At 38.4% G+C, this 12,072-nt stretch overlaps 2 protein-coding genes across 2 annotated transcripts; one reads left to right on the top strand and one right to left on the bottom strand.

The window, feature by feature from the left end:
* Positions 1-345: 345 nt before the first annotated feature.
* On the top strand, positions 346-4,051 carry LOC120077753 (polyadenylate-binding protein 2). Its single transcript, XM_039031752.1, has 9 exons — positions 346-592; positions 1,169-1,287; positions 1,373-2,029; positions 2,113-2,190; positions 2,306-2,395; positions 2,533-2,673; positions 2,823-2,996; positions 3,092-3,295; positions 3,568-4,051. The coding sequence occupies exons 1-9, from the start codon at positions 346-348 to the stop codon at positions 3,805-3,807; spliced, it is 1,950 nt and encodes a 649-aa protein (XP_038887680.1). The 3' UTR covers positions 3,808-4,051.
* A 1,852-nt stretch (positions 4,052-5,903) lies between these two features.
* Positions 5,904-11,275, bottom strand: LOC120077730 (probable E3 ubiquitin ligase SUD1). Its single transcript, XM_039031701.1, has 9 exons — positions 10,961-11,275; positions 9,542-10,231; positions 8,538-9,305; positions 8,237-8,448; positions 7,766-8,128; positions 7,321-7,481; positions 7,069-7,232; positions 6,801-6,947; positions 5,904-6,627 (listed from the first exon to the last, which is right to left on the bottom strand). Exons 1-9 carry the CDS (start codon positions 11,273-11,275, stop codon positions 6,136-6,138), a joined length of 3,312 nt encoding a protein of 1,103 aa, XP_038887629.1. The 3' UTR covers positions 5,904-6,135.
* Between the last annotated feature and the right edge of the window lie 797 nt (positions 11,276-12,072).

Below are 12,072 nucleotides of genomic sequence, written 5' to 3'. Positions count from 1 at the left end.
CACCGTCGGATCCCGGGTTCCGACCATCTATCCCTTCTTTTACCTTCCCTCTCCTCCACTATCATTTCGCCTTCACAACAACCCTAAAAAACAAACAAACTCTTGTTGTTCTTACCTGTTCTGTTTTACCCCCAACAAAAATTCTTACAAAAAAAAAAAAATTCTTCGTCGTCTTTCCTACTATCAATTTCATTCCGTCGTTCTGTAGGATTATCTTGGTGTTACTGCTCCATTCTGAATAATAGAGGAGAGGGAAGCGAGTCAAAGATCAAAAAAATCTAAAAAATTTTTGAAAAAAAGAAAAGAAAAGAAAAGACAAGAAACCCAGCGACTTTTTCTCTCACCATGGCTCAGGTTCCACCTCAACCTCAAGTTCCCAACTCCGGTGCCGATCCGGCGGCCAATGGAGGGGCAAATCAGCATGTGACGACGTCGTTGTATGTTGGGGATCTTGACGTCAACGTCACCGATTCCCAGCTTTATGATCTTTTTAATCAGGTGGGGCAGGTGGTTTCTGTTAGGGTTTGCAGGGATTTGACCACCCGCCGATCGCTTGGTTATGGTTATGTCAATTACAGCAACCCAGTGGATGGTTTGTCAAACCCTTCAATTTTTAGTTCCTAAATTCCTGTACATTTTGTCCTCTGAATATATGTGTTGCCATGTTTGAGTCTCTGCTTGAGTTTTCTGTTTTGTATAATCCCCTTAGCATTTTAGGAATTATGACCTCTTGTTGTTGCTTGCTTCGTTTTGGGAAGAACAACGCATGTCTGTTTTACTGGGCTTGGTAAATGTCTTAATTTCATTCACATGTGAGGAAACGTTGCTGTATAGTCTTTCATTTAATATTCTTGATGGTGTAGGATTCTTGTAGTTAGGAAGAAATGCGTGGCTGAATATGTATCGTTGTATTGTTTCTACTTAATTTCCATTTTTTATCATGTATTTTCTGTTTTCCTTACTGGATTTTTAATTTGGGCCATTTTGAAGTTATTCTCGTTTTGTAATGTTGGGTGCAGAATGAATTAATGTTTTATGTTTATTTGGTTTAATCAATGCTATCATGTCCTTAGCTTCTGCTTGATTATGTTTTCTTTTGTATCTGTCTGAAGAATTATGTCTTATTGTATCTTTTTCTCTTTCTTTTCTTTACCAAACTTCATGACAGCTTCAAGGGCATTAGATGTGCTAAACTTCACCCCTTTGAATGGGAATCCCATTAGGGTCATGTATTCACATCGTGACCCTAGCGTGCGGAAAAGTGGGTCTGGAAATATTTTTATCAAGGTAAGTACTGTAGCAAGATCTTTTTTTCTTATCTCAATGGCTTGGTTGTTAGATGTTTTGACTTAATGCTGCTCTTAAATGATAGAACTTGGACAAGGCAATTGATCACAAAGCGTTGCACGATACTTTTTCTGCATTTGGAAGCATTCTATCTTGCAAGGTTGCTACAGATTCATCTGGCCAATCTAAAGGCTTTGGTTTTGTGCAATTTGACACTGAGGAAGCTGCCTTAAAAGCTATAGAAAAGTTGAATGGTATGCTGCTAAATGACAAGCAGGTGTTTGTGGGACCTTTCGTTCGCAAGCAAGAAAGAGAAAGTGTCAGTGAGAAAACAAAATTTAATAATGTTTTCGTTAAGAATCTAGCAGAAACTACAACTGAAGAAGATTTGAAAAATATGTTTGGGGAGTTTGGACCAATCACCAGTGTTGTGGTGATGAGGGATGGGGAAGGAAAATCAAAATGCTTTGGCTTTGTAAATTTTGAGAATGCGGATGATGCTGCTAGATCTGTTGAAGCACTTAATGGAAAGAAGGTTGATGGGAAAGAGTGGTACGTTGGAAAAGCCCAGAAGAAATCTGAAAGGGAGGTTGAACTGAAAAATCGATTTGAGCAGAGTGTAAAAGAAGCCGCTGACAAGTATCAAGGTGCAAACTTATATGTTAAGAATTTAGATGATAGCATTGACGATGATAAACTGAAGGAGTTATTCACTGGGTTTGGAACCATTACCTCATGCAAGGTTGTAAGGCCTAAATATGTTTTGTAGTCTTAAATCCTCCAGTTGAGTGTTAACAAATGTCTTGATCCTTTACATACCTGCAGGTTATGCGTGACCCCAATGGAATCAGTAGAGGATCTGGCTTTGTTGCATTTTCTACTCCTGAAGAGGCTGCAAGAGCTGTGAGTTACATTATTGTGCACAAGAACATTGTTTAGATTATTCTTGATATATGGTTGATTGGCATATTACAGTTAATTCATGGAACTCTTCTTATCTGTTTCTGTAATCTGATAGCTTGCAGAGATGAATGGAAGAATGATTGTGAGCAAACCTCTTTATGTTGCACTCGCACAGAGGAAGGAAGATAGAAGAGCTAGGTTGCAGGTATGTCTGCTAATTATTATGTTTCGATTGTGGATGGTGCTATTCTTTCTTTTTTTATACATTAACGGTGTGTTTATATTCATTTATGCATTTCCTCTTTTGTTTGACATTGACCGTATTTTATGTGTGAAAATCAGGCACAATTTTCCCAAATGCAGCCAATGGCAATGGCATCTTCAGTTGCTCCTCGTGGCATGCCAATGTATCCTCCAGGTGGTCCAGGTATCGGACAACAAATATTCTATGGACAAGCTCCACCTACTATTATTTCCTCACAGGTGACTTTCTTCTCTCCAAAAGAAAAAAAAATCTAGATCGTTGTGGTTTGCATGTAAAATGATTATTTTTTCTATATATGTTCGATTGAAGATGTTGTAAATTCTATATAAAATGGTTTGCAATTAAATCATTCTGTGAATTTTTTCAGCCTGGCTTTGGTTATCAACAGCAACTCATGCCTGGAATGAGGCCTGGTGGAGGTCCCATGCCAAATTTCTTTGTACCAATGGTTCAGCAGGGCCAGCAAGGGCAAAGATCTGGAGGCAGGCGTGCTGGGGCCATTCAGCAAACCCAGCAGCCTGTTCCTCTGATGCAGCAGCAGGTTGGTATTGTTTTTTCTGCCTTCTTTTTTCCTCTTTGCCCATGATTGCTCGTTCTAAGCAAGACACTAACGCCATATATTTGTTAACCTGAAAGATGCTACCAAGAGGACGTGTCTACCGTTATCCTCCTGGACGTGGACTGCCTGATCTTCCCATGCCTGGTGTTGCTGGAGGCATGTTCTCTGTTCCATATGAGATGGGTGGAATGCCACCGCGAGATGCTGTCCACCCTCAACCAGTTCCTGTGGGTGCTTTGGCTTCTGCTCTTGCAAATGCAACTCCAGACCAGCAGAGAACGGTAGGGTTTAGGATCAATTTGTCATCAAAATTTCCCTCTTTAATTTTAGATAGTGATATATTTTGGTGAGGTGTATGTGAGGACGATTTACCCGTGGTAATTTGGCTTTCAATGCACGCTTACTGCAAAATGCATAACATAGGAACTACATAGTAAATGATACAATTTTGCCTCATTTTGAGGCTGTTGATATAATAACAGAGCATTTTGCTGTAGTTAGCTTGTCTTTATGTGTTCTATCATGTCATAACTGCCTGTTTTATTTTCTTCAGATGCTGGGGGAGAACCTTTATCCACTTGTGGAACAGCTAGAGCCTGATAATCCGGCCAAGGTAACAGGAATGCTATTGGAAATGGACCAAACTGAGGTTCTGCACTTGCTCGAGTCGCCTGAAGCTCTGAAAGCAAAGGTGGCGGAGGCAATGGAGGTTTTAAGAAGCGTTGCTCAGCAGACCGGTAATGCAGCTGATCAATTGGCTTCACTATCCCTGACTGACAACCTTGATTCCTAATCTGAATCTTGCAACAACCCCTTCTGTTTTTTTCATGAGCCACAAACTTGGTGCTTTTTATTGACACTTTGAGATGCGAAGTTCAACTATTTTTGTTCGAACCGAGTGATGATTTCTATATTACTGGCAATGATTGTGGGAACCTATGCTTAAGTTTTGTTGTGAAGCGTTTTGCTATCATTAACACACTTCAAATGTGCTATGGAAGTTACCTTTTATGAGTTTTGGTTTGATTGAAATTGAATGTTTGAATTCTCTTATGATTTGTAATGTTTCTAAACTAATATGGAAGAAGGAATGATGCTAGTTGAGACGTGTTTTAAGTTAATAATGTCATCGACTAAAATTTTGTTTAGTGAATTGAATTTTCAGTTAAAGTTATATTTAATACTCAGCACATAGGTTCATATTTTTAGACATTTTCATAACTTTTACTTGTTCATGAGTATGATGTAAGAGGTGAATTGATATTTTTATTATATCGTAAAGAAGCCTATGTAAACATATAAACTTGATTAAATGTATAAAATGTCTATCTATTAATTTAAATATTTTTTTTTTGACTTCACGTCTTGATCATTTACAACAAATCTGACCTCTTCATAAAAGATAATGGAGAGAATACTATTTGGAAAAAGGATTTTTTAATATCAAAGAATGGCCTTACAAAATCACAAAAGTATGCACAACGGGAGGGGATATAACAAAAATACGAAACATTAATTGATATGCTTAAAACAATGTGCTTTATAAAAACTTGAATTTCATATAGAACTCACCTCATTAATGAGATTGGTAATCTCCAGTGAATCAGAATCAATCTCTAATTGTTTGATCGCTTTCAGACTCTTCAAGATGACTTCAACATCCAGCAAATTAATATCAACCCTCTTCTGAATAAATTTGCAACCACTCGAGACCTTCATGTTCACGGACAATCCAATTAAGCCCTCTTTACCCTCATGTATGGCCACGTCACATCCACATTGAGTTTCCAACAACCAACTGATGGGGACACCAACGATAATGATGAGAGTAACTGGAAGAGGTAAAACAATTGGAGGATCCAACTCATCATAAGACCTCGTCCAACTCAACCAAATGTTTCTCAATCAATCTTCAAGGGATTCAATTTCAGGGACTCCTTTCGTGAAGCAGCTCTCATTACGAAAGTTCCATAAGCACCATAGAATTATCAACATGTGATTGATCTCTTTTCCAAAATTTGAACCTCTCCATAGGTCTCAACCCTTGCTAACACCAAACAACCCAACATAAGAAATCAAGAACAAATCCCAAATAAATCGAGAAAACTTACACTCCCACGTAATGTAGCTAATAGATTCTGCACGAGCACGGTAAAAAGGACAAAGAGAGTTACTATAAATTTTTTAGAATATAAGTTCTTGAGGTGGAGATAAGATTGTTAAAAATTCTCCATCATACTGTTTGACTTTATATTGACCCTAACTCCTCACAAATCCTTCTAAGTCTTGAGGGCTCTACAGAGTTAGACCAAGTGTATAATTCTAATTCTTGAACTTACGAAGTTTTAAAAATTACCATTAAAGAGTTTTTTCTTTTCTTTTCTTTTTTCCTTCAAAAGGATGGAAAATAATGTGTTGTTAGTTTATGTGTAAATTAATCATTCATATCAATTAAAGTTGCCATAAATTTCTGTGAATATTTCAAATTTTACCGCGTCATCAATCATTCTGATGAATTTCTTTTTGTGACATTAATTTAAACAATCAGTTTCAAGAGTTAAAAAGTATAAACTTCTAACCAAAGTTGATGCGTACTTTATAAAATCAAAGCTAAAATTTAGTGGAAGCCATTGGTTGTACCTTGTACGGCATTCAACATTCCTACTACGTTTTGCATCTTTGAACTCAACAAGAGGTAAGACTAAATCGAGCTCATATTGTTCCAATTTTTTCAATATCGTTTCAAATAGAATAACAATATTCACTTGCACTCTCCAATTAGAAAATGTTCTAAATTTAAACTGGGGTCATTTAAACGAGCAAACAAGTTTGAAGTTCTAACGAATGAAGTTAGTAAACCTCCCACAATTTAGTCTCCACCTGCTCAAGTAGAAAAAGAAAAACTGCTTACACCGACTGCAAAAGGGATTCGTATATCATAAAAAAAGCCCTGTATTTGAAACTTATAGACATAACATCCACACATTTCCATTCATTTGCCTTTCTAGCTACGATGTTAAGAGATAGCATATGCACATACCAAAAATACTGACTATAGCCCAGTTTGGGGCCTCAAAAACCATCTAAAACAGCCGAGTCATTAAGATAAATATACACCACCTCAGTTACCACCAACACGTCTCAGCCGCAATCCTTCACCAGCCACTGCTGCATGGCCGGTGCCCAGCAGATGTGCATTTTGTGTCTCGAATGGAGTCCCCACATCGATTTGCTTCTCTTCAGAGTCTTCACCGAAGTTATGGAGTCGACGACCAATGAGATAACGATCATCCCGAATGGAATTGTGAAGGTTGGTGAACCAAACATGAAATCTCTTGGCACAGAAATACAACATGCTAACACAAAGGCATCCAATCCAAGCAAATCGATAAACAGCCGAGTTGACGATCAGCGGGTACCCAAATACTGGAAATACTCCTCTAGCCAGTACATATGGTACGCATAGTGCTGTCAGTAGCTTCATTATAATTGGCACAACTATTTCCCGGAGAACCCAAAGACCTTGCAGCCTGGAGAAGCCATCTTCTCTAACTCTTTCAAACTTTACTCTCCAGCTGTCATCCATCAATGGTATCATATGATCTAACATTACCTGTTCAAGTAGGGAAAGTGGAATTGTAAATTTCAAATGAAGGTAAAATTTGGAATACATTTTGTAGGATTAAAATATGACAGGTTTTGCAACCAGAACAGGAAATTTCAGATTTTGTATTTTGTATTTTGATTTTTTTTTTTTTTTTTTTTTTTGTGGGTGGGGATACTTACCAGTCTAGTCCAGATCTTAAGGAAAATTAAGCCCAATGCCCAGTCCTGGTACAAGAGGAAAACTGGGCTTTCATCCACTGGAACTCGCATAGGCACAATGACCAGAAGCTCGAATAACAAGCCAATCAATACTGGAATGAGAAAGATCTGAAAGCCAAAACTAGGTCAGATTCAATGTAATCAAGAAATTCTCACAAGTTCAACCAAAATTATATGATAGTAATCTTCCATTGCATTTTCCGTCTATATTTATTACTGCCAATCTTACCCAAATTGACAGAAGTGCAGAACTCTTGACGACAATGGCGAACCATTTCCATATCTGGCCCAGCAAAACTGTCACCCTCCTTGCTCTGACATATTCAATGGAATATCTGGCACCAGCTATCACTGTCCAAATAACGTAGCTCCCGATGACAAAAGCATACATATCTATGTAGAGAATAAATATACAAGTTAGCATTTCTCTTTAAAGTATTAAAAATTAACATAATGTTGAAATTACTGTAGAGAGTCGCACCATTGCACTTGATACCATGTGTGATGGGAAGAAGCGGAATGGCATTGAAAAGTGCCCGTCCAAGTGAAGTTGGTACCACTATCAATGCTGAGTTGAAGACAAGAAGTGTCATCCATGCTACAACCAACAAAAGGACAATGCGGAGAGCAAAGCTATACCTCCTAAAATGCAAAAAACTAAATCTTAGACGTTTGGACATGCCTGAAATAGCTCATAAAATTAGATAATACACCAAATATGCATGACATATAAAACCCAACCACAAGAACGGTTAAAAAAAGTACACTAAAAATTGACAATGGCTTCACCATGGTTTTAAGTAGAAATGAAATGAACACACCACAAACAGAAGAGAGAGAAAGAGAGAGGAGAAAAACTGCAATTACAGTGCCCTGCTCTCTTACAATTATGATGTTCATGCTTGGAGCAAAGAATATGAACTTACTCTGAATCTGTCTGCTCTTCGTTATCATACCCCTCATTACTCAAATTCCCAGATGCAGGAACAACTTGATTTGGGTCGTTAGCTGCAGCATGAGCCACCAAAGCCTGATCCTGTCCACCTAGATGTACCACCTGCAGTTCTTCTTGCAACCCAGGCTCTCCATTCCCATTTTCCTGGCCAACGTTTTCGTCAGTTCTCGGAAGTAAATAATCTGTTAACCCAAGGGCCCAACCAACTACAGTAAACCAGCAGTGAAGAAGGGATTTGATTGTTGTTCTCAATTTAAAATGCTCAATAGCAAAAGGAATGCAGATTTGAAACAGAAGCATGTCAGCTGGAATCTCTGTGAAGGGGTCCGATACCCTGCCACAAAAATGGCCAAGAAAACAAGAACACTGCCAATGAATTCCAAGTTCAATGTACAACTACAGCTTACAAATAGGTATGCTCTGCTATTATGAAAAATCTTACGATATATCAAGAGGAAAAATGGAGGGCACCATCCTCATAGCAAGTTTGACAGGTAAGAACACCAGCATCACAATTAAACTTCCATACACTGCGACAGAAAGAAGAACCCTGCGAGCATGCTTGTGCATAGGATCGTCGATTAAATCTCGGAAAGGGTTATAATTTGGGTCAGCTGGATCACGAAGAAAGTACAAAACTCCACTGCGCAAAACCTATAGAATTGTTGACAAGATCATTAGTACTGTATAACCATTATTGATGAACAAATTAAACCAAAATCAGAAAAATAAAGAATACATACCCCTCGAAGAAGATTGACAAATATGCTTATTTGTAGCATATATACAATGCCAACAGCCCAGTGAACCAATGAGCTTGCTAGAGGAGAAATTGAAAAGAACTGAACACGCTGAGCCATTGACTTTCCAAACATCCTTACAGTACAAATGTCAAGCCACCAACCACACATCAAGGGGAATACCCCGAGTTCTATGACCAATAGGAAAGCAACCTTAACCATGGTCATCAAATGCCTCATTGCTGCCATGAACTGCCTAAGGAGAGAAGGAATGGCCTCGGCTACAGATGCAATGCCATAGAGCCTCCCCATAGTCAAAGGCTCTCCTCGTGTGTATCGAATCAAAGCAATAGTCCCAAGATAGAAGAAAACTAAAGAAAATATAAATATGTAGCCTACAGCAAGAGTTGTAACATCAGATAGCCTCGATGCTCCAGTGACTGCCCCTTTCAAAAGATCCACCGAAAGTGGAGCAGTTATGTTGTTTGAGACATTGTTTAGTGTACTGGAGTCGACTTTCAACATTTCTGCAACCTGATCAAGTAGACCACTTTCTTTACCATCTGATGACAAATTTGCAACAGCTGTCAAAGCATTTTTCAATGTAATATTTGCCAACGAGAGAGCTGACTCCGTAAGTGGCATCACTGTTGAGAAAACTGGAGCACTGGCTGAAGAGAAAAGCCATGATACATAATGAAGTATGATCCGACCTAGTGAAAAGGGCACAAAGATAACAACACCAAGAAATATCATATTGCTGGCTAAAACCTGCAAAGAAGTGGAATTGGATATTACGACAAGGGAATGCTTAATTCTTAATTCAATGAAAAAATATGAGAGAAATGAATAACGTTGTAATTTATCTGGATGAGGGAGGACAAGATATCACTTCCAAAAAAAAAAAAAACTCTGGGCTAAATATACATATGAAATAGTACCGAAACAGTTAAACGTAACTGTTCATTGACCAGTTATCTAAAGAAAGAAGTTGCAGTACACTTAACCGTAAATGCGTTCTCAACTAAGTGAAACACAGGACCCTGCATGCCAACAAGCTCATCAAAGGGAACATCTTCTGCACCATCAGCATCATCCACATCAAACATCTGTTCAACATGAGCTTCAAGACGAGCAGCCTGCATCTCCCATCGAGCAGCAACATTTTCAGCATTTCGTCTAATCATTTGACCTGCTCCTGCAAGTACTGGGGCTCCACCTGCATCTTCACCATTTGCGTCACCACCAAAGTTTCTATTAGCTTGTCCTGGAGGTCTCCTTACAGCACGAGCTCCATTTCTATCTGCATCATCTTCTCGCTCGCCATCCTGACCTCCAAGTTCCCGTAAATGCCTGAAGTAATCTCTCAAGGAGGTAGCTCCAAGAAATATAAATACAATGCTAGCAGAAAGTAGGAAGCCATGAAGACAATCAGTAAGAACAACGGTAGCAGACAAGTGACTCAAGAATAATCTCTGAGCTTCACCAAAACTTCTCACAAAAGCCAACCGCCATATCCAAAACGTAATGAAAGGTATGATGAGGAGCCAAACAGAGAGCACAAAACTCAGACGTAAAAAGAATTGCAGGACATGGCAAGCTTTCATTGCTATTCCAAAAATAAATTCCTGAAAAGGTAGCCTTGATGGAGCATTCTCGGCATAAACAGGGGAGAAGGAAAATGCATGTTTGCAAACCTGTCAAACATGAAAACACATGTAAATTGACATGAGAAAGGGAGATATAAAATTTATTCCTGAAATATATAAACCGAGAACGACAGTTCTGAATCTTCTGATGTAGATACAAAATATGCAAAAGAGAAATGAAAAACCCATAAAAATCAGCTGACCACTTCAACGAAACCGAGTACTTATACAATTAGATTTAAAAATTTAATATCATACTTCTCATGTACCCTAGCTGTTCTATATACCGCACCCTGGCAAAACATCATCAAACAACAATTAAAGTTCCAAATGTGTTTTTCTTCTTTGTTATAGCGAAGGGAACACCAACTATTAAGCACATTTTCCCTAGAAAATGAACCATAAAAAGGGGTATCAATCAATCTTTCAGTCTTTTGGGAGAACTAAAAAATATTTACCCACCCATACACAGAACGAAAACCTTTCTAAAGCATGTGAACTAACTATCTTAAAATTGCACCAGTTCACAAATTGCTCTTTCACACACGATCAAATAACTTCCTTTGGGATTCAAGTCGATTTTTCACAGGTCTAAATCTTTTCCAACTTCATTCAGTAACTCCTCACTGCCATCCCCAATAATCTCTTCCTGAACAAGAAATCCCAAAAGTTTCTCCAAGAAGATAATTCAAAAAGTCCCCAAAACGGACACAAGAAACGCTACTGAATCAAAGAAGCAACTAAACAAGAAACAGACGTGAAGAAAAGAAAATGAACCTCGCACTGACGGGCGTTGCTGTGATTCAGCCATTGAAGAAGACAGTCCTGGTGAACAAACTTGATGCTGCCGCTGCAAGCGCAAGGATAACTTAGCGGGTTATCCGCATCTCTAGGGTTCCTACAGATCCGGCAGACGTCCTCTTCCTCTTCATCGTCATCATACTTAGGCCCAGGAAAAGACGTAGACAAGTTCGCCTCGTTCCCTGGTACAGAATCCGGCGACGAAGATGGTGCTTGAACTCCATCAACAGAGGCGGCATCATTGGCAACATCTCTGTCGATCGAAGGCGCAGCCGCCGGCGCAATCTCCATTGTTAGGTGATGATGTAAACCAGGGCACGAATTACCACCGCGAGTCGCCGAACTAAGGCAGTTTAAAGGTCGTCGGAGCCGATGACGTACTTCTTCCCCCGTATTCCGCAGAGCAACGCAAAAAGGGAGAAGAAGAAAGTCTGGAAGAGGTGAAGGTTGGTTTATTCCAATCTTGCCCTCATAACATAGGGTGTTATTACGCTTTTACCCCTGATGGACTATTTAATTTCAGACTTGGTCGGTTAAGTAAAACTACGCCGTGCCTTCCTTTTTTCTTCTTGAACTACGTCGTTTAGTTGGTCAGTCCTTAGAAATGAAAGTCAAACTTAATATCCTCATTCCTTTGACTTTAATATTTTGAGTTTAAAGTTGAGTTTACATCGTACCTTCTAATTTTGAAAATTTTCAATTTTATACTTCAAATTTAAATTTTATTGTAAAAAATACTCTTTGAATTAATAAATTGTTCTTAAGATTTTTTTTAAATGAATGACAATTAGAAGGTGTATGTGATATTATTTACATATAGAAGATTAAAATCATTGTTATTGTTTATTTAAGAAATACATTTCAAATTATTTACATAATCAATTTTTATACATCAACTAACATAAAAATTTATCAAAATGAGCATAACTCAAATGGCATAAGTATGCGTCAATGATCAAAAGGTCTGTCATTCAGATTCCCCACTAGCCCACCCTACTAAAAAAATCTGACATGAAAATTTACGTGAATGTTGTTGTTAAAGGAATCAAATTCCTCAATGGAAGCGTATGAACATGTGTGCTTTCAGA

This window comes from Benincasa hispida, chromosome 5 (assembly GCF_009727055.1).
Source record: "Benincasa hispida cultivar B227 chromosome 5, ASM972705v1, whole genome shotgun sequence".
Lineage (NCBI taxonomy): Eukaryota > Viridiplantae > Streptophyta > Magnoliopsida > Cucurbitales > Cucurbitaceae > Benincasa > Benincasa hispida.
Note: the sequence above shows the minus strand (reverse complement) of the source record. Positions and strands in the feature narration are given on the sequence as shown.